This window comes from Amphiura filiformis, chromosome 14 (assembly GCF_039555335.1).
Source record: "Amphiura filiformis chromosome 14, Afil_fr2py, whole genome shotgun sequence".
NCBI classification, from domain to species: domain Eukaryota; kingdom Metazoa; phylum Echinodermata; class Ophiuroidea; order Amphilepidida; family Amphiuridae; genus Amphiura; species Amphiura filiformis.
In genome coordinates this window covers 47,641,777-47,664,882 of record NC_092641.1, presented here as the reverse complement: position 1 = coordinate 47,664,882, position 23,106 = coordinate 47,641,777, and the positions used below count along the sequence as shown (strand labels likewise).

The 23,106-nt window shown below is 37.0% G+C and overlaps 1 protein-coding gene across 3 annotated transcripts in view; it reads right to left on the bottom strand.

The window, feature by feature from the left end:
* LOC140169060 (alpha-2,8-sialyltransferase 8B-like) overlaps positions 1–23,106 on the bottom strand; it is a 132,223-nt gene that overhangs the window by 98,978 nt on the left and 10,139 nt on the right. The window contains exon 1 of one of the 3 annotated variants that reach the window (XM_072192341.1): positions 20,821–21,016. The exons of the other annotated variants lie outside the window; for them this stretch is intronic. Within the exon in view, the coding sequence (XP_072048442.1) occupies positions 20,821–20,978 (158 nt within the window). The 5' untranslated portion in view covers positions 20,979–21,016. Of the gene's footprint in view, positions 1–20,820; positions 21,017–23,106 lie in introns of those variants that run through there. 3 annotated transcript variants of the gene reach the window in all.

The window sequence follows — 23,106 nt, the reverse complement described above, 5'->3', positions numbered from 1 at the left end:
TGCTCTCATATATTAGGTGGTTTTTTTCATGTTCCTCTTGTCATTCTTGATAGATGGCTGTTTATTTATGTCGCGTGTTAAGTATTTTTTTAATTTTTGGTCGAAGTGTATAATTATCATCAGACACATGTCACATTTTTATGTATGATTTTGCATTATTTAATTTCAAATTATATAATTTTTTAAACGTACTAACGTAGTTCTTTATTTTTAAGTAGGCCTCCTGCACATTATGATTTTGCCTTGCTTTATTTAACTCTTTACTGGGGTGCATGCTCTCTGCTGGCTTTGTTCATGTTCCTCTTATCATTATTGACAAGATAGCACCTGCTGTACGCTGTTTATTTATTTCGCCCTAAATTATTTCTTTACTTGTGTTTTTAGATTTTGAAGTTTATATCATGATAGCACACGCTATGTTTTTATACCAACCGCGTTTTCTTTTTGAAAACAGTTCTTGTTTCAAATCCTGGTCCGCAATGTCAACATTCATATTTTCATAAAATATGGCTATTTATTTATGTCGCGTGTTAAGTAGTTCTTTATTTTTTGCTCGAAGTGTATAAATATCATCAGACACCTGTCACATTTTTATGTATGATTGTTCATTATCTAATCTTAAAATATATAATTCTTTAAACTTATTTCTTTTTTTCTGTTTCAGTGAATATCATCCGAATAGTAGGCCTCTACACATTATGATTTTCCTTGTTTTATTTAAACTCTTTATTGAGGTACATGCTCCTCTTATCGTTATTGACAAGTCATCACATGCTGTACGCTGTTTATTTATTTCGCCCTCATTTTCTTTACTTTTGTTTTTAGATCTTTAGTTCTTTATTTTTGTTTCTGTGAATATCATCCGAAAAGTAGGCCTTCTGCACATTATGATTTTTCCTTGCTTTATTTAACTCTTTACTGGGGTGCATGCTCTCTGCTGGTATTTTTCATGTTCCTCTTATCATTATTGACAAGATAGCACCTGCTGTACGCTGTTTATTTATTTCGCCCTAAATTATTTCTTTACTTTTGTTTTTAGATTTTGAAGTTGATATCATGATATCACACGCTATGTTTTATACCAACCGCATTGTCTGGTTAAAGACAGTTCTTGTTTTAAATCCTGAATACAATGTCAACATTCAGTTCGTTCACCTCACAATGCGGTGCGATGTTATATAACTGTATATATTGCAGGGTTGCCAAACCCGCGATGTAATAGGCCTAGGTCAATAGGATGAGTTTTGAAGATTTTCCTCGCGACAATTCCCTGTCCTATAGACACCAATTGATGGTTAAGAAAAATATTGCATGACTTTTCAACATTGGCTTACGCGACTTCTGGTAGTTTTTTTATCTCATAGAAACCAAAGAAAAAAAAAAAAAATATTGGGCGACTTTTCAATGATTTGACCCGCGGTTTGCCCTCATTTGTTTGACAACCGTGGTCTGTGTTAAGTGAATATATTTCGGTAAGAAAATAATTATCATAGACCATGTAGACAGAACGGACAATAGTCATAGGCGCTCTCCTCCATTTTGAGAAATATACTTTTACACACACACTACATTTATAATTAAAATGATCAGCCTTAAAGTTTTACCTTTTAGTGGGTTAAGGGCTGGGGTATGAACGTTTGGACAGTATTTATTGTGGGACATTAGAGCACATCAGACATATGAATTGCATTCTGAATACGAAGAATGTCATTCTGATATCAAATAATTTAGATTTTTGAAATTCGCAATTTAATACACATTTTATGGCAAATCATTAAAATTGATATTTTTGATATTTAACAGTACTTGAAGTAAACTTTATATATCTGATGATTTATACTTAAAGTGTATGTAGGTGGGATGAAAAGCCGACGATCAATTGAAAATTTTGACCTTTCGTATTGAAGATATGGATTTTTCCCCAAAACACCAAAAAAATTAGGTCTTTTTGGGAAAAAAATCCATATCTTCAATATGAAAGGTCAAAATTTTCAATTGACCGTCGGCTTTTCCTCCCTGCTACATACACTTTAAGAATATGTCATTAGATTTATATAATTTACTTCGAGGACTGTTATATATCAAAATTTGAAAATATCAAATTTTTATAATTTGTCATAAAATTTGTATTATATTGTGATTTTCAAAAATGAAAATTATTTGATATCAGAAAGACATGCTTCGTATTCAGAATGCAATTGATAGGTCTGAGGTGCTCTCATGTCCCACAAAAATACTGTCGAAACGCAATAAACGCTCATTTTGGATCCCTTAAGCCAAACCTAAGTGGATGAAATATAAATCAACACTTCTGGCACTGATTGGTTTCCGTAGTTGTTATATGGAATACGAGCTGTCTGTAGCTACAAAATTGTCTGCAAATCGGCTTTTGCCGGGCCTCTCTTTTTCGGCGTTTTTCTCATTAAATTAGGGTCCCGTTCAAATAAAAAATAAACTGGTGTCTAGATGTAATCACAGTTAACACACCAGGAAAATTATAGAATATACAACAACCTAGTTACACCTGTAGACTGCGAACAAACATGCACCTGGCCAGACCTGGCCGTAAAACAAAGTGTTCTCCCTACGGATACCCTTAAGGGTCACACAACAACCGTGAATTTAGTGTCACCCCCTTGATTTGCATTTTGTCGGCGAATTTGGCTGACTAGCAAATGTGTTAACTAAGGTTTGCCTGGGATGAGTACATCATCAGGTTGTAGTAAGCTACAAATTTCAAATGTTTGAGGACTTGTTCTCATTGCTTACCTGTGTTTTCACATCATATTTTGTGGTCAAAATGATTACAAATGTGTAATTTGCCCGGGGTAATTTGCAATCATTTCCGACGGCTAAGTAAGATGGCCTTGAACAGGGATCTCTGATTTGAATGCACACTAACCAGGGCCGTGACACTCGTATTCAATCCCTGTATATCAGTAAGCTTAAAGACGAAATACCTAGGGAAACTGGGGAAAAGTGGAAAAAAATTTTTGTCCAGCCCAAACAGGATTACGAAGCAAGGCAAGGCAAAACTTATTAAGGTTTACAAGATACATATTTGGTGCATACGCACCGATATGAACCTCGCGCCAATCAGGCCGTCTTCACGTATTAGAGGTAAAGTTTGACATATCAGATATCGCACGACTCTGTGGTATATTTGGTTAACAAGATAGAGGGTTAAATGCACAAAGTGCTATATCTCATTAACCAATGATCCTACAGAGATGTGAGCACTGACTTTTTGTTCTTTATGACCAGAGGAAAAGTTTGACATATCGCACGACTCTGTGGGATATTTGGTTAAAAAGATAGATTGTTAAGTACACAAAGTACAAAAAAGTGACTATATCTCATTTACCAATGATCCTACAGAGATGTGACCACTAACTTTTTTGTTCTTTATGACCAGAGGAAAAGTTTGACATATCGCACGACTCTGTGGGATATTTGGTTAAAAAGATAGAGGGTTTGGTGCATAAAGTACAAAAAAGTGACTATATCTCATTAACCAATGATCCTACAGAGATGTGACCACTGACTTTTTTGTTCCTTATGACCAGAGGAAAAGTTTGACATATCGCACAACTCTGTGGGATATTTGGTTAAAAAGATAGAGGGTTAAGTACACAAAGTACAAAAAGTGACTATATCTCATTATCCAATGATCCTACAGAGATGTGACCGCTGACTTTTTCGTTCTTTATGACCAGAGGAAAAGTTTGACATATCGCACGACTCTGTGGGATATTTGGATAAAAAGATAGAGGGTTTGGTGCATAAAGTACAAATTCCGGCCCCAAAGTCTGTACCCTTGGCTATGCCACTTTAACTCAGACAATTAAGTGTGTGAAATCAGAATGGCTACGAAAAAAGTACCTACATTTATGTGACAGGTGAGACCAGTGTAATGTTCAAAAGACTTCCCAAAATAGTAAATAGGTCACCTGCAGAGGTTGACTGGTAATATCCCATCATGCATTGCAAACTATGGCAGATACAATGACGTAGAAAAACATAGGCCATTTCATTGACAATCACACACTGAATAAGCCAAATATGAAATGAAGGGACCTAACAAAATCAGCATCAAATACAACTAAAATGGGAACTGAATTTACTCTAGCATGTATGGATTAATAAAATTAAATAAATTACTTGTTTTAGCATATTCAACTTTACTGTGTACCATTTTTTTATCAAAAAATTGCTGAATAATAAAGGCAAGCACGCTCCTAAATCTAGTTCATTCGCCCGTTGCCATGCGGGCGCTACAGGAACGTCGACTGAAGGCGAAATTTCGTAAAGTGGTAGAGTTGTTTAGCGTGGCAACACTGATGAAATACCAGATTCAGGCGTGTTTGCCTTTATAATTCAGCAATTTTTTGATAAAAACATTGGTATACTGGGAAATTTAATGCCTTTTAATACATGATTTGTTCAACTTTGTGTATCTATACAGCACCCAAACTGGGACCCAAACCGGCTTCACAGATTCGGCGAGCAGGGCACTCTATCCTTTCTACCTCATTGGGCAGATACCAACGAGCCGTTTAACTCCTGGTCCTGGTTTGAAATAGCTTACAATATATATGAGGTCATCTCGTGCTGTGTTATGGGTCAAGGTTGTACATGTACACAGCAACATATTTTGCATGCATACACATCATGCTCGAAACTTTTTGGTTTCAACTCATTTTTATATGAAAGTTTTGAAAATGACACAATTTATAAAAATTTTTGGTGTCACTATATTCAAATACATAATATCAATTCAGATGAGAAAAGTGTCACCTCCAAATGACCATTTTCATCCTGTACATTTGAATGTAAAAATTGTGCACTAATGTTGCATTGCATGCTGGGAAGACATTAAATTAACCTGTAGTTCACCTGCTGTTCCCTATACCATAATTCCCTATCCATTAGACCAAGGCCAGAATACTCCTCCCCCCTTCAACGAAAATAGTCTTTTGTCAAAAACCGCTATTGTCTGTTGTATGTTCTACTTTATGCAACTTCAAGGTCGATAACACAGCTAGGAATTACTTAGTAATTTATTTTTAAAACGTGATTGTGTCTAAACCCCATTTGGTGGATTTTTCAATTGTTGGCATTAAATGATATTTCTTTTTATTTTGATCAATGAAGCAATTGAAGTGTACAAGGTTATCTATCTGTCATTATGTTGACAAATGATAGACTTGGTAGGAATACTTGGCAATGGCATTCAGTTGGTTACTAAAAGTATGTTCAGCTGTAAAGGCCTATTCCGTGATTTGGTCATCCGAGGATCATAAAACTCATCAAAATTCAGATTTTGGCATCTTTAAATGTTAATGTCATAGATGTGCTAACATTGGCCTACAATTAAGTAACAGTAGTCAGTTCTTCTGGGGTGAACTGGCCAAGCGGGCTTCCTGTTTAAGCTGAAAGCATATTAAAGACAAATAAGACATTTTACTTTAATAAATTGATCATTTCTCTTAGCTTCATCTATTTGAATGCAGCTTCAACTTAATCAATACTGCTATTTTTCTCTTTTTTTTTACCAAAGTTTTTATTTAAATACCTAAAGACAGTTTTAATGACTTATCCCACACTTTTAGGCAATTTATACACAATTTAAATTTGCTGGGATCACTGAATGGGTTTATATGAGTTGCACATAAAGCATCACAATTTTGCTTTGAGAATTGCTTTAAATATCACCCAAACATGTAAAACCAATGCAGTGAATGATCAGTATGTAAGCCCAATAAAGAGCTTGCAAAGTAAATACACAATGACCATATATAAATTTGCATAATAAAAGTGTGTAAAATTAATATCATTAAAATTTAACCTTAACATTTGTTGCCATACACTATAATATAATAGCTCCAACAACAATTCTGTCACATTTAACTAGGACATACTTTTTGCCCAATATTACGCATCACATCAGTTTTAGTCCTCTCGTAACCATGGTAACCAATAATCCTCCTTATCGTAACCGAGAAATTCAACCATCAACCAACAGATCTGTTTTGAAGTGCTGTAAGTTCATATGGTTACAAAAAAGTGCAAGGAAAGGAGAAAATGATCAGCTACTAACTGTGTGTTCCAGAATCAGGCATGCATACCCTCGAAGCTTGAAATCAATAGACAACCCTAGCAAATAAACATGGGGGTGCATAAAGATGGATGGGGACTGCCAAAGATCGGGAAGAGGATAAAAACGCCATCATGTCCTCAACCTTGAATTTGATAACATATTATCGACCATAGCACTGTGTTCCACATTACAAAAAAACGCCATCAAACTCATCAAATTGATTACGTTTAGCCCTCTCCACACGGATGTCGATTGCAGACGACAAATTTAAAAAAAATTAAAAAATTAAAAAATTTCAGAATTGTAAATTTTCATGACCATATTTGGAATCAGCACGAAAAATGCATTAAAATGAGTACAAACAAGCCTAGTATTGGTTCGGTGGTTCTTAATTATCTCTTGATATTTTGAGAAAACATCTCGTATCTTGGATACTAAGCTTATGGCTAGCATGCACACAGAGCATTATAACTGGGTGAGAGCTATGTAAGTCTCGCAAGAAACTAGGCAAATATATGAGAAATAGCAGCCTTTTATTTGTGTTGCAATTGGGTCAAGCATTGGTAAACATCTCCCTGGCATGATCGCACGACTCGGCACGGACCGCTGAAAGCTCCATAACAAAAAAACGTTACCATATGAACAGTCGTCCAACCCAAATGTCATGTCGATTTGATGGACCACGGTTTGTTAAAACTAAAAGGAAGAAAAAAGGTGAAAAAAAAACGGAAAAGTGGGCCGGGTTGGATGGTAAGAGATATGTTTCTTGATTGAATGGATTCATAATGTCAGATTATAGACAGGTATATGAATGTAGAATATGCTCAACTCCACAGTCACAGTTCTATGACACTAATACAGATTTCAACACTCCAGGTATGACCTTTCATCTTTGGATACCAAAATCTCATCTCTTTAATACTTTATGTCAAATGTCACGCTTTATACTAAATATGGATACTGAAACTGTGACTTGAGGTATGAGATTATTATGGATGAATAGATGTAGGCCAATTTGTCAAGCATAGTGTAGGTTACATGTTGAGACATTACTGTATCTCCATAAACTATAAAAACATGCACACAAAATATTGGTGATTTATTTATATTCATCTTAGGAGTACAAAGAGATGATGCGCAAGTAATGTGACCGGATGCCTCGGCAACATTAATGTTCATTGTATACTCTGCTGTTCAGTTTATTACTATCCCTCCCCAGTAATGTGTCTGGATATGTATGAAACAAGAGCAATGCTTATGCTATACTCTGCTATTCAGTTTATTACTATCCTTCCCCTATATAAATCATGATAATGTGTCCAGATACCTTGTAAGAACATTAATGCTCAATACTCTGCTATTCAGTTTATTACTATCCCTCCCCTGTAATGTGTCTGGATACCTTGTAAGAACATTAATGCTCAATACTCTGCTATTCAGTTTATTATTATCCCTCCCTGTAATGTGTCCAGATGCCTGGAAACAACATTAATGCTCATGCTAGGCCTACTCTGCTATTCAGTTTATTACGATCCCCCTTGCAATCAGATGCCTGATAACAACATGAATACATACTCTCCAATATTCTGTTTATTACCGTACAATCCCTCCCCCACAAAAAAATTACTGACTTTTATTTGTTTCCTTTCAAATTTGATGCTCTCAATCTGTGCTCAAAGACTCACAGAATATATGGGACAATTTACATTGGCTTTAGACCATCAAATTTCAGATTTTTTTGCATTTTTCGAACATAGATGTACTACGGAAGTAGACAAATGGAAATGGGAAAGCGATCTGATAAAGACAAAAATTAACACAAGTATGTCTGTACTTTTATTACTCCCATTTTGTTCTTAATCGCACGAAAAGGTTGTCAAATTCGGCATTCTAGCAGTAGATACTGATGATAGCAATTTACACTTTTTTTCGGGGTGCATTGAGGGGGCAAAGTGAATTTCAGGTGGGGCAAAATCAACAAATTTTGCACAAAATTGCAGCAAAAAGTGGAAATTTTCGTTATTTTGGGTTTTACTGGGGGCAAAGGGGGGGGCAAGAGTCATTTTCCCCATTCCCCCCTGGCTGTATTGGCCTTTAACTCGGGAGTCGACTGCAGACGACAAGTTTCAAAATTCAAAAATGGCAGACATATTTGGAATCAGTTTGAAAAATGCATTAAAATTAGTACAAACAAGTTATTGTTGAAGCCTGTGGCTAGCTGGCAGAGCATTTAAAGCACCTTTTCACAAGAACCACCATCCAATACTAGGCATGTACATGAGAAGTAATTCTTTTCTAGGGTCTGTGGGTAGAGCACCAGCACAGTCACCTTCGGAGCCTTATTTCACCTTTATACAGATGAGCACTCCATTATAATGCCTCTTTGAAGGTGTCTTGGGAAGTATTTCTCAAATTGCATATCTCCTTGTCTTGGGTTAAGGCATCAATCAATTCTCTGAGGTCTCTGGACTTAAGGGAGGTGTAATGAGCGTGAACCTGGTTTGGATGCAGAGGGAGTGTGCCTGTAACAGACACAGCCACCAGAAAAGGACCAGCTCAGATCGCGCGCCAAATAAGTTTGCAGTCCAGAAATTTCATTTTTTTCTCAGCCTTGCAAAAAATAGGCAGAGGTGGGAATCGAACCCGGGAACTCGGTGTTGTAAAACCTACTGCGTTACCACTGAGCCAACTGACAATCAGCTATGAGAAGTTTGATAGTAATCCTTGATATTGCTGAATAGAATAAATCAATACTGATAGGTCTATTTATCTAATGTACGATGTTATTCAAATTGGCCTATAAACTAGGAATATAATGTGAAATGACTATCAATCGAGCAATCAATCAAGTTGTCAAGTTATCAACAATCAATAATAAACCGACGTAGGCCTATCATGGAATATTACTAACTAGGCCTACTAACTAATATACCAAATAAATAAAATAAATAAATAAGTCAGTAAATAAATAAATAGGCATAGGCCTAAATAAATAAATAAATACATAATGCAGAATGCAGTTAGTATTTTAGTTGCAAAATTCCAAACATTCTATTCGCACATTCTATTATAATTTTCTGCTATACACGCAAAGGACCTGTGCCTTTAATATGTCCGCGCCTAATCAATAATGAGTCTTTCACCATGCTCACACACCATGTTAAACTATTGTATCCCTGCAAGTATTATATACTGACCAAGTCCTAACACCTCAATGAAATGGATGCTATAACGTACCCAATCAAGCGAACATATCAAGGTCATATCAGGGCGTTATACAAAGAATGGTCAAAGGTCAACGTTTCCAAAGAAGTATAGTAATAGATGTAGACACAAGCTTTCGTGCGGGAAACATAAACACAGTCGTCAGTCGTGTGGTTTTTATGAGATTTGATACGGCGCTGAAGTCTATTGGCTGTCCCAAAATCAGTACCAGACCCGGTTTCCAGACGGCAATGTGTGTCTTGTTACAAGGAATGCAAACTCATTTTATCAATGAGTGAACCACATAGAGGAATACGACATCTATCGTGAGCCAATCTGCATTCTGTTGCCTGCAAAAGCCGACGATCAGGTAAAAATTTAAAAGCAGCGTGACTAGATATTTGCGTTAATTTCATGATACGTGTAAAACGCATTGAAAATGCCAAATTGCAGTCATAAAATATATAATATTAGTAAATCACCCAATCGAATGTTAACGTAGGTATGTGGAAAAGAACTGCAATAACAATAACAAACTATGTGCCCAAAGAGTTGTCTTTGGCATGTCGCTTTTTTGAAATATGACAAAAAATATCAAATTTTGGAAAAACGCCCCAAAATTTAAAACAAACACGAACCTTCCAAAATAAATATATATTAGCACTCGGCGGCCCAGTCACTACCTGCCGCTGTGATTTGGGGTAACTCATTGCTTCCCCTCTCCAGATACCGGAACTTCAAGGTCGCTCATACCCCAGCCCTTAAGTCACTAAAATTGAAATTGGAACAGTGTTACCTTTTTTGTTGTTAGATGTAGAAATATTGAAAATTTAAAAACATAATAGTATAATAATTGCAATTGACATCCATGCTCACATTGCTTTCTTGTTTCGACCTTGAAAGTGTTTTTTACGAGCGTCGTTAATGATGCAATGTAAGTTTCCACTGTTGATTATTGATTTTTCGGTTACCGATTTCAAACACGTACTGAAGGTTGTTTTTGATTTGGTGGAATCAAAGTAAAATCAATTCGGTTACGTGAGATTGTAATAGTTGAGGAATTCACTGAGTTGGAATGAAAAATGGGAACAATTGTATAACAATAACTAGTGGCAAATGGTGGTCATAGACCACAAACCTAGCTGGGGCTTGTTGGTGTTGTTGAGGTATCTGACCCCTGCAAAATGTTCCCAAAATATTTCCCTGTCATGAGTTTGTTGTCACCGAGTTTGAGTCCGTACTCCTTACAGATGTCCTGAAAATGCTATTCTAAGATTTGACCCCAGATGACCTTTGACCTGACCCCTGCAAAATGTTCCAAACATTTTCCCCTGGTCATCAAGTTTGTTGTCACGCAATTCTAAGATTTGGTATGGGGCTCAAACTTGGTGACAACAAACTTAATGATCAGGGGAATATGTTGGAACACTTTGCAGGGGTCAGGTCAAAGGTCATGCAGAGGTCAAATCTTATAATTTTATTTTCTGGATATCTGTAAGGTGTATGGTGCTCAAACTCAGTGACAATAAATCTCATAACCAGGGGAATATTTGCAGGGGTCAGGTCAAATGTCATGCAGAGGTCAAATCTTTGAAATGTATTTTCTGGACATCTGTAAGGGGTACGAGGCTCAAACTCGGTGACAACAGATTTGATGACCAGTGGAACATTTTTGGAACATATTGCAGGGGTCAGGTCAAAGGTCATCTGGGGTCAAATCTTAAAATTGAATTTTCTGGACATCTGTAAGGAGTACGGAACTCAAACTCGGTGACAACAAACCTCATGACCAGGGGAACATTTTTGGGACATTTTGCAGAGGTCAGATACCTCCACAACACCAACATGCCCAGCTAGGTTTGTGGTCTATGACCACCATTTGCCACTAGTTTCTTTTGTTTCAGTTTGGAAATAATTATTGCCATTGTTAATAACTGATTTTCCAATTGAGACATTTTTGCCCGGCATTTATGCCGAAAATATTGATGCCCTTAAATAGATCATTATAATAGACACATAAGGAAATAAGGAGCCACTCTGAAAGAGGCAGGTATATTCTGTTGGTCTCACAGATGTTTAGCTTTCATCTTCTGGTCTGGGGTACAACTTTACCACTTGTACATCCTCTTGGACCATACAAAACATAGGCCCACAGCAGTATATCCTATCTTGTTCTACTATTACCGAGCTCAAGCAATCATGACAGAGTAGCAATACTGCAAATGGCAAAATGTCCGCACTGCGTTGTGTCAATCAAGCAGTAATTGGATTCTTACAGGTATTTAGTGATTTTTTTCTGGCACCGACATTTGCAGTAAGCTATTCTGTCATGATTGCTCGAGCTCTACGTTTTATACTTCAAGGAGATAAATATATAGATAATTCAGGAAGTTGGTAATAGTAGAACAAGATGATTATTATTAGTAGGATATAGGCCTATAGGATAAACTGCGGAATGTGTATGGTCCGAGAGGTAGTTCAAGTGGTAAAGTTGTAAATAATAAAAAAATAATAAAAGACATTTATTGAAAGCGCACTAATGCATGCAAAAGCGGCCTCAAGGCGCTATAAAAACAGAGGTTTTTAAAACAACAGCAAAATTCAAATTACAAATAAATTCAAAACAATATAATACAAAAGTAATAAACTACAATAAATTATACAACATGCTACACATAACCAAGGCAGTACTAGTAATAACATCAGAACATTGCTTAAAAAGTTATACCATAGAATAATATTTCTTAAACTATACATTTGCATTCAAAAACATACATATAAGGCAAGCATATATATTATTGTAATATTAACAATTAAAATACACTACTGGAAAAAGATTATGCGAGGAAACGTTCACGTTTTCCTGACCCATGCAAAAACCCATCCGAGGACGAGCAAAAACAAAAACCAGTGGGCGATGCATGCATCAGAAATAAAAATTCCTTTAAAAAAGGAATGTGGCGCCCAATGTGAACTTGGACGTGATATGGTGAATTCCATGGTGTGTAGATTTGGTATAATGATTTGTCTAGGGAAGAGTAGAAGATGATCAAATGCAAGAGAAATGTGTTTGATTGGGGAAGGTGTTCTGACAATCCAAATATAAACTTAGTCCACCTCAAATGACCTGTAATTTGTGATTGACATTACTTAATTCACCTCGGATGACTTTGATCTGACATTCAACATTTTCGCGCTTACACCAATTATATCCATAACAATTTAACTTACGAGCAAAAACAAAAACCAGTGGGCGATGCATGCATCAGAAAAAAGCAAAACGTAAAAACATTAATCAAATACAATGCACCAAACCTTAACTGGTCCCCCGCACGGGTGCCCGCAACAAGCCATAAAATTGTTTCTGAGTAGAAACAAGGGAGTGTTCATTAATACTTTGGTAGGGGGGCTGGTCTTCCTCAGATTTTTTGCGCAAAAACTTTTTTGACCCCCCCTCGATGGACCGCTAAACTTTTTTGACCCCCTCTTTTGACAGACAAAACTTTTTTGCCCCCCCCCCCCCCCCCCCCCATTATCGTATAACAAACACACGTGTTGTTTCCAGTGGTGTGGTATCTGGGTCACATGTCATTGAGGGACTCAAATGTTTGAAACATTCCCGGTGGGACAATTGCGCATGAAGTACAAGCACAAGGAATTTAATTTAGATTCGTCCCAAATCAGGGTGTTTATCTGATTTTTAATACAGGGATAAATGAAATAGATGATTTAATTGGAGCTAGGTTCATAGGCACATCAGCATAATTTGGATCCGTGGCTATTATGATACAAATGCGCACGAACCGCGCAAAAAATTTGGCCATATTGAAGCTTGAATGGTAAAATATTGTTAAAATTGGAACTAATTCTTGCAAAAAGCTAAAATGGTCAAATACCGGTATGAGATAATTTGGTCATGCAAATGTACACAGGTATCAGTTTTGGCCCCCGAAGACTGTGGCACCTGGGCCTGTGCCCACTCTGCCCTATGGTATTCATGGGCCTATGTGTATAAAATAATTTTGCAACGAGAAATATTAAACTAAACTGTGCAGTTTACGTGCAAAGAAATCCAATTTATTTGCAATATTTTCTTGATTTAGTTGTATTTTGATCAGATTGGTACATAATCATGTTTGCAGCCTACTTTGAAGAGATATAAATTTCTATGATAAAAAGTGCCAGTATTTCTTAGACCAACCCAGATGTTGCATGTTGCTGATCATCTTTAATGTTATATTAATTAATACATATATCATGTGTTCACTAAGTACACCGGCGTGTCCAGGATCTTTTCCTGCGGGGGCTCAGCCCCTTTTTCAGATTTATGCAGGGGGATTAATGGCTAAAATCGCCAAAAAACGGCTGATTTTACATGATTTTTAACAAAGTGCGGGGGCTTAAGCACCCAAAGCCCCCCCTGGACACGCTACTGAAGTACCATCATTTGTTCAAACATAACCACTGAAAACCCAAACTTGTCCATGTTAAAAGTGATATGGAGGGTGTCAATGCGCGCGAAGCGCGCGAAAATTTTGGGTTTTAAAGCAGAAAACTTTTTTGGCCCCCCCTTTCCTACCACCTAAAACTTTTTGGTCCCCCCTTTTTAAGGTCCAACACTTTTTGGCCTCCCTCCCTTTTTCCCCGCCCCCCCCCCCCCACCAAAGTATTTCTGAAACTCCCCAAGTGACAACAAACCAACGGCAGACACCACGAACAAGGGAACAGAAGCATAATACAAACAAAGCAATAATGATAACTTGAACAGAAACAATTGAGACACAATCCAAAAGCTGCATAACACGCGATCTTCATGTTACGCGATCTTCATGTACCCCAGACAAGAAGATGAAAGCTAAATACCTGTGAGACCTACAGAATATACATGCATCTTTCAGAGTGGGTCCTCATTTCCTCGTTTGTCTATTATAATGAAAATCCATAATGATCCATTTTGTCGGTCATTTGGTAGACAGAGGGAATATTATGCTAATTATGTCAACTCCAAAAAGCAGAATAATAGTGTTAATCAATGTATTGGTGTCAGAAATATATAGACAGCCACAAAAATAAACTTCCTATGACACTTACTTTAGGAGATATGACCATCGGACAAAAATGGCCTGAAAGCGACTAGGGTTAGGGTTAATTTTGGCTCACATTAGGCATTGTGATCTATAAGAAGATTGTATTACTAAGATAACCTAGTAAGAACACTTTTGTCCAATTTTGGCAGCTCTACTTACAATATATGGGCGATTCCCAAGCCATCAAACTTGGATCTGCACTTAAAATGCAGTTATTGTTTTGTTAAAATGAGTATTATTATGGTAGTTTTGTACCTCCAACCACAGTGTATGCCAAAAACTCGGGTTAAAACGTTAATTGTTATATTAACAAACCAAAAGGAACCAAAATAAATTATTTAGGCATATCAGTGATATATTGGTGTATTATGTTTTTCTAGTGCATTTCATTTGGATTCCATCTTGAATTTAGACTACCCCGTAGTCCACTTGCCCATTCTACACCCTCTGTTTGTTAGCTCATCCCCAGGCTGTTGTTTGATTTACACCACTGCACGGAATACCAGCTCTTAAGGTTCGTTCATACTACCACCGCATTTGCGATGCGTTGCTTTGCGATGCCGATATATCGATTACTTTTGCCGCAACTCGACGCAACTCGTCGCAATTCCCAGTTAAAATATATTTAACTTTGTTGCGATATCGCAATGCAGTACTTGCAGTACGATGCAGTGCGGCAACGCACCGCATCGCAAAGCAACGCATCGCAAATGCGGTACATGATGCAGTCATGTCTACAGTAGAATTCATCTCGACCTTTGCAGGACTTAAACCCCATTAAAAGCTATTAAACCAAGATAACACTCATTGAAGCAGCTCAACTGATTAAATCAGATCTTCTCTGGTTGTGCACGAGTGTCTGTTTTCAATGTGCGACATCGCAATAATGCTGGTATTATAGCTTCAGTTGGGTAACCGATTATAAAGGAAACGAAAGGAAACAATGGTATGTGTATCATTGTTCACGAAATGAGACAAAGACCTGCTTTTTGTTAACCAGCATTCTTCAAAATGAGCAACATAATGATTGTTGACTTGGAAATAATTTCTTCATATTTTTGGTGTTATCTGTCGTTTACATATCCTTCCTAAAACACAAAAGTGCGACCCTCTCCAAACATCTAAATTAGCTAAAAATTTAGGACATGTTACAAAACTTTATTTTCTAGAACCTATTTAGAATAATTTAAATGTAGCTTTTACCGTTTTTTGTGGCATCCTTCAGAAGTGAGCGGTCCGATACCAATATTTTCGGTCAAATCTCCATTCAATTAACACGGGGAGTTGGCTAGCTATGCCTTGCCCTCACTCATATTTTACAAAAGTGCGACCATTTCTGAACATCTAACCTAGCTGTAATTTTAGGTCATGTTAGAGAAATATATTTGCTAGAAGTTTTGGAGAATAAATAAAATATTGGCTGGTTATTTTTCACACAGTGATGTTAACTAGGCAAGTGTCCATTCTCCCAACATACATCATTATTTTGTGGAGGTCACGCGTCAATGGTGAGAGCACTGTGTATTGTGTATAGGAAAACGGACAGTAACTGCAGTATGAGTAGTATGAACGGACCTTTACACTTGACCAGTTCATATATTTTCTTTAATAAGTTTCAGTTTGGAGATAATTATTGCCATTGTTAATAACTGATTTTTCAACTTAAACACTCTTGCCGAAAATATTGCTTCCCTTAAAGTTCTAAAGTTAAAGTTCAAAGACGTGCTGTTTCCACACAAGTCTGATGGCACGTCTCATATTTTACCAAGAGCATACCTGGGATTAAATGTGATTTGAGATGTGTGAGTGCACAGAAAAGTTAATTTTACACGGTACGAATTGATATACGTGAAAATGTCGAGAGTGGCCTCGCTCGGTTTCTACATTAAATAATCGAGCATTGTTGTTGAACCTGAGTAAATAAAAAAAACCATGCAACTAAAATGCTTACTTATTTCAATGTCTGAAACATTTATGCATTTTTATGCCTTCGTCTTAAGGGATCTAAAATGAGCGTTTATTGGGTTTCGACAGTATTTTTTGTGGGACATGAGAGCACCTCAGACCTATCGAATTGCATTATGAATACGAAGCATGTCTTTCTGATATCAAATAATTTTCATTTTTTGAAAATCACAATATAATACAAATTTTATGACAAATTATAAAAATTTGATATTTTCAAATTTTTGATATATAACAGTCCTCGAAGTAAATTATATAAATCTAATGATATATTCTTAAAGTGTATGTAGCAGGAAGGAAAAGTGTCAATTGAAAATTTTGACCTTTCATATTGAAGATATGGATTTTTTCCCAAATAGACCTAATTTTTTTTGGTGTTTTGGGGAAAAAATCCATATCTTCAATACGAAAGGTCAAAATTTTCAATTGATCGTCGGCTTTTCATCCCACCTACATACACTTTAAGTATAAATCATCAGATTTATAAAGTTTACTTCAAGTACTGTTAAATATTAAAAATATCAATTTTTAATGATTTGCCATAAATGTATTAAATTGCGAATTTCAAAAATCAAAATTATTTGATATCAGAATGACATTCTTCGTATTCAGAGTGCAATTCGATATGTCTGATGTGCTCTGATGCCCCAAAATAAATACTGTCCAAACGTTCATACCCCAGCCCTTAAAGCGCGTATTATTATAATATGGTCAACATGGTAAAGGGTGTTAATCTTTTAATGAAAGCATGAAAAGAGTACCAAAATACTTGGGACTTAAATTTAAAATGTCCATCTTTTTTCTCATTATTTTAAACATTCCCAGCTTTTTACAGAAAGGATTCATTGTAGTCTCGTGAAAGTTACACATGGATAAGTAAAGGCCCATCAAACACACGATTTACAAAAAAAGGTTTGTATGTCAGGGTCCAGCAAACACAAAACGTTTTCGACATTCCCAAAAGGTTATAAAAGGTTTCATACATTTCCAGCATTTTATATGAGTCATCCCACCTCTCGGTCCCACCTATGCATGGCCAGATTGTTGTTTGATTTACATCATTAATCACTGCTCGGAATATCAGCTCTTACACTTGACCAGTTAATACATTTTCTTTGGTTTCAGTTTGGAGATAATTATTGCCATTGTTAATAACTGATTTTTCAATTTAGACACTCTTGCCGAAAATATTGCTTCCCTTAAAGTTCTAAAGTGGAAGTTCAAAGACGTGCTGTTTCCACACAAGTCTGATGGCACGTCTCATATTTTATCAAGAGCATACCTGGGATTAAATGTGATTTGTAGATGTGATTTGAGATCAATTGATATACGTGAAAATGTCGAAAGTGGCCTCGCTCGGTTTCTACATTAAATAATCGGGCATTGTTGTTGAACCTGAAAAAAAAAAAACCCCATGCAACTAAAATGCTTACTTATTTCAATGTCTGAAACATTATGCCTTCGTCTTAAAGCGTATTATTATACATGACCTGGTCAACATGGTAAAGGGTGTTAATCTTTAAATGAAAGCATGAAAAGAGTACCAAAATACTTGGGACTTAAATTTAAAATGTCCATCTTTTTTCTCATTACTTTAAACATTCCCAGCTTTTTACAGAAAGGATTTCATACATTTCCAGCATTTTGTATGAGTCATCCCACCTCCCGGTCCCACCTATGCATGCCCAGATTGTTGTTTGATTTACATCATTAATCACTGCTCGGAATATCAGCTCTTACACTTGACCAGTTAATATCACTCGAGGGCAAAGGTCATATGGGGTCAGTATGCCCAACTGGGCTTAAAAGTGGTAGATTCTTGTGCACATCAAACCACTAACACAGAGCTCTCGGTCTGTCTGTGGGTCTGTGGATATCTCTTGGCAGAAATATGGCTAAGTGGGTTATAAGGTCAGGAGAGTCAAACTACTAACACATGTGTTCAACTGCAGTAGTAGAGGAAACATACCTCTGGCAGTCACTAGAGAAAGAGTTCAAGTAACACATGCATGCACCGTAATGTCTACCCAGAATTCATTGCTGCACATTATATTTGAATTTCAAACTTTATTCGAATGGTCTGCAAATGGTACAGATTTGTCATTTCTGTCTGTTGGTAAGGGTATGGAAGTGGTTGTGTAAGCCTACCCATAATGCAATGTGAAGTGGTTGTTTATTTGTCATTTCTGTCTGTTGGTAAGGGTATGGAAGTGGTTGTGTAAGCCTACCCATAATGCAATGTGAAGTGGTTGTTTATTTGTCATTTCTGTCTGTTGGTAAGGGTATGGAAGTGGTTGTGTAAGCCTACCCATAATGCAATGTGAAGTGGTTGTTTACCCATAATGCAATTTGTAAAGTTGCTCCAATCGGGTTGTAACTCGGGGATAGACACTCCGGGAGTATAAAACCGCAAAGGTCATCTAAGGTCAAAGGTCAGGTCAAATTTAAAGTTCCTCTGATCGGGCTTTAACTCGGGTAAAATAATCCCTACCAAACTGCAAAGGTCATCCGAGGTCAAAGGTCAGGTCAAATTTGAAGCTACTCCAATTGGGCTGTAACTCGGGGAAAATGATCATCCTCAACACTCGGGGAGTCTAAAACCGCAAAGGTCATCCGATGTCAAAGATCAGGTCAAATTTGAAGTTGTTCCAATTGGGCTGTAACTTGCGGAAAATAATCCCTGACTCCCGGAGAGTATAAACCCGTAAAGTTCATCCCAGGTCAAAGGTCAAGTCAAAGTCTAATTTTAAGTTGCTCTGATCAACAAAGCTCATCACCAAGGAACAGTTTGGAACATTTAGCAGGAGTTGTGTCAAAGGTCAAGGGTCCACCTCCCCCAACTTAATTTATGGTCTATCAGTAGACTATCACCAGGATGTGGCTCTAGTTATAATATATTTTTATCGATATATAACTGTACAATTTACCGTCGCTGTGAAGCGGCCGAATTGAATAGGTTACTATACAACATAAGGGACCGTTCACAAACACTTGTAAGGGGGGGCCTGATGCAAAAGGGGGGCCTGAAATTTTTGACCCTCCTAAGGGGGGGCCTGAAAAATGACCACAAATTTTCCTGGAAAAATTGAGTTTATATGCTTTTCTATGGGGTTGACCCATAATTTTCATGTCAAAAGGGGGGCCCTGAAATTTTCGAGGTCTGTAAAGGGGGGCCCCGAAAAATGTTCGCGATAATTTTTTTTTTGCATCAGGCCCCCCCTTACAAGTGTTTGTGAACGGTCCCTAATGCAAGATACACAACAATATAATTATAATAAATTATGAACGAAACAAACGCTATTCACAATAGCCAAAATAGAAACGGAGTATGGAATGAAAAACGGTGCAAACGATACTGAAGAACAGCCACCAAACCACAAAATAGGCCTACATCATAATGTATAGGCTATGGGAATTGTATTTGTGGTGAATCTGAGCTGATACCCCAAGATCCGATACATCCAAAGTTAAAATAATACATTTTTAAGAAAAAAATAGCTCCATTTGTCCCTGTGGCATTGTCAGGAGACACCCAATAGCATTACAATATATAAAGCCTAAGGGGGCTGGCATTTTCTTCTGAAGGGGGGTCACAAATATGTCGGTGACTGGAGTCAATTTTTTACGACCCCCCCTATCGCGGGTCGAAAATTTTATGACCCCCCCCTTCCGACTAATGAAAAATTATTCATTGCTGGAACTAAGGCGCGAAGCGCGTCAAAACTTAAAGTGCAGAAAGTGTGTGGAGCACGTTAAAATTTAAGTGTAAGTGTAAAGAAGGCGCGCGGAGCGTGTAAAAATTGTGCATATATTGTAATGGTTACGAGGTTAAAGAATGCGCGCGCAGCGCGCGAAAATTTTGAGTCACCAGCCCTTAATAATTCTATACCCCCCTATTTTGGGTGTTAAAAAATTATAACCCCCTATTTTTGGTCTGAAAATTCTATGACCCCCCCCTGTATTTTTGGGACCCCCCCTTCCGAAGAAAATGCCAGCCCCCTAAGGGATTTCTGGGATTTGTCAGATTTTTTAAATAGATTTTTCAAGACTTTTTGTGGTACTGGTAGTGGCAGGGTAAAACTCGTTTAGGGGGTGTTAAAAAAATAATGTTCACGCATGTGTACACTATCATACTTGAGTGGGCGCCTGGGTGCGAGATTCTGAGGGATAAACCCCCTGTGAGGAAATACTTTTCGAGAAAAAAACATACAAATATAAAAGCCACGTTTAGCCTAGACTGCGCTGCATTCCTTCTTTTTTTTTTTCACACATTTCCATGCATGAAACCATTTAAAATCTATGACGAAACACATCTCATCTCCAGTGACTGCCCTGCAGTTTTCTCATGGATATCTGAGCTGTTGAATCAGAACAGGAATGATGAGTTTTCCATGGTCAGGTCAGAGAGATTAATTTAGGGAATGATGAATTAAACTGGTGTACGTTTAGCTATGTTAGCCTTACCGTTGTCGGTGTCTAAGCAGGTTCATGTTGCGCATCCTTGTTGCTGTCGATAAGATGTACTGAGTAACATGTAAAATCCCACATAATTCGAAAACACCGACACACAAAAGAGCAAAAACGCAGACTTTCGTTAATGGGGTAGTCATTTTATTTTTCATTTTAGGTAGACTACTATAAAAAATACAAGACGTGTTGTATGCGCTGTGTCTGTTTATTATGCATTTATGCCAATTATGCTATACCGGGGTCGGATTCTAAATAATATATGTACGGGGCTGTGCCCACTGAATTTGAAACAAGAAATGTCTTTAAAAAAGACAACGCCATGGATGCAGATCATGTTTCATAATTGCAAGTACTATGAATGCTAGTAAATTTAAATGTTTGGTACAACTAACCGGGTGCGAAATATTGGCATTTATTGGTAAATACCACCAATGACAAACTAGGAAATACTCAAAATTTTTCACCATGTACCAAGAACGGGCATCTAGGTATATCCCGTATATAACCATAAGGGATACCCCCTGTCTTCAACAGGCGACTATGATTTTTTTTTATATCACACGATATATAGTGTAGATCGATAAGTTATCTTAATCTAGGCCTATCATATAATAACTGAAAACCAACATATTTACATGGAGTTTGTAAGAACTACATAATAGTAATTTTGCTTTGTGATCATGATTAGGCCTAATAAGTAATATACGCGTGTGTTAAATCAAAAATAGCGACGTAAAAATATCGCATCAGACCCCCAACAGTGTAACAAATAGTGTGTAGAGAGCCCTCTTTAGATGGCAGAAGTTCATGATATACCGTATTAAAATATCATGGGCAATTATGAGACATGGGGGTGAGTATAGTGCATGCTGGGAGGGGGTGTTCTCCCTCTTTGGGTAAAAGCGCCCAATTAGGTAATTTGGGTGCTTTTTTGACAAATTGGTATACGGATGGGTTGCATAAACAGCAACCTTTAGAGAAGTCCGGCAGTATCCGATAATCTGCGTCTCAGAGGCACAGTGTCGACACCTAGTGTTATAAATAAACTTAATACTCCGTTGGTGAGCGACGGGCGAAAAAGGAGGCCTATCTGATTGGCTAGAAATCGATCGCTTGATCGCTCACTGTTGTAGTACAAACTCAAAATGGAGACATGTATTCAATTCGATTGAAATCGATATTCTATTATTGACGCAGATAAAGAAAGTCGATAATGTACATTGTATTATAGATACAGCACCTGGATCTTACACGGGTTCCTTTATATAATTCGTTTTTCAAACAGTTGAATATATCACAATTTTAACTTTTGATTTCAAAATCGTTACTTATAAATGCAGTAAAATACCGGTCCCCGCTAATTAGTGTATTTAATTTCCAGATAGTGTATTAAAAATAAAACCTTGGATTTACCGGACAACAAATCAGGTTCTGTGGAATCTCATGTATGCTTAGCCTGAGTCGCTCGGCCTATCTCGAACAAAATCGCCATGCGTAGCTGTTGAAAAACGAGAGGATTCATCGTACTATCGCGGCAATTTTTGACACGAAGATATAGGGATGATGACAATGTGAGAGGGAAATAGTAGTACTATTCCAAGGGGTAATAGTACTTCCAATAGTACCCCATTACCTCACCAATCGGCATTTTGACTGCTTTGCAAAATAGTTAAACTATTTCTGGTCACATGATACTCGTTTAACTAATTAATGAACGAGAATATAATTAATGAAGGACATAATTATTACTATTTATTTCTGCAATTACGAACATGTTGTAGAGTATACAAACAGTTAGCAGCCTGCACAACCGATTCTTTAGAAATGCTTAGTCGCGCTGAAAGTCGATCGATACATGTTAAAATCAGCACAATTCAGAGATACACCTTTTTGTTATGAAATTAATTTTCTCGGTCAAATATAAAGCAATATTTTTTTTTCTTCAGTAATGTCAGTTAAAAACTTGGTGCTTGATATACATTTTTTTACAAATCCTGGTGTTAAAATTAAGCATCAAATTGTGTCTTTTAGTGTGATATTTTTGATTTTTATAGGCCTTCAGTTCGCACGCGAGCTTTTTACGGAATTCATTTTTAGCGTCTCAAACTAATATAGTTTGCTAAAGAAAGATATTTCCCACCTCTGTAAAGCACATCGTGTGGGTCTATATATTATAGTTTTGTTAGAATTTCCGTTTTTATTTTACCCTTTTCCCTTCATACTCAGAAAATGTCTAACTCAGTACTTTTATCTCGAGAGCAACCAACAGAAATAGTCGAT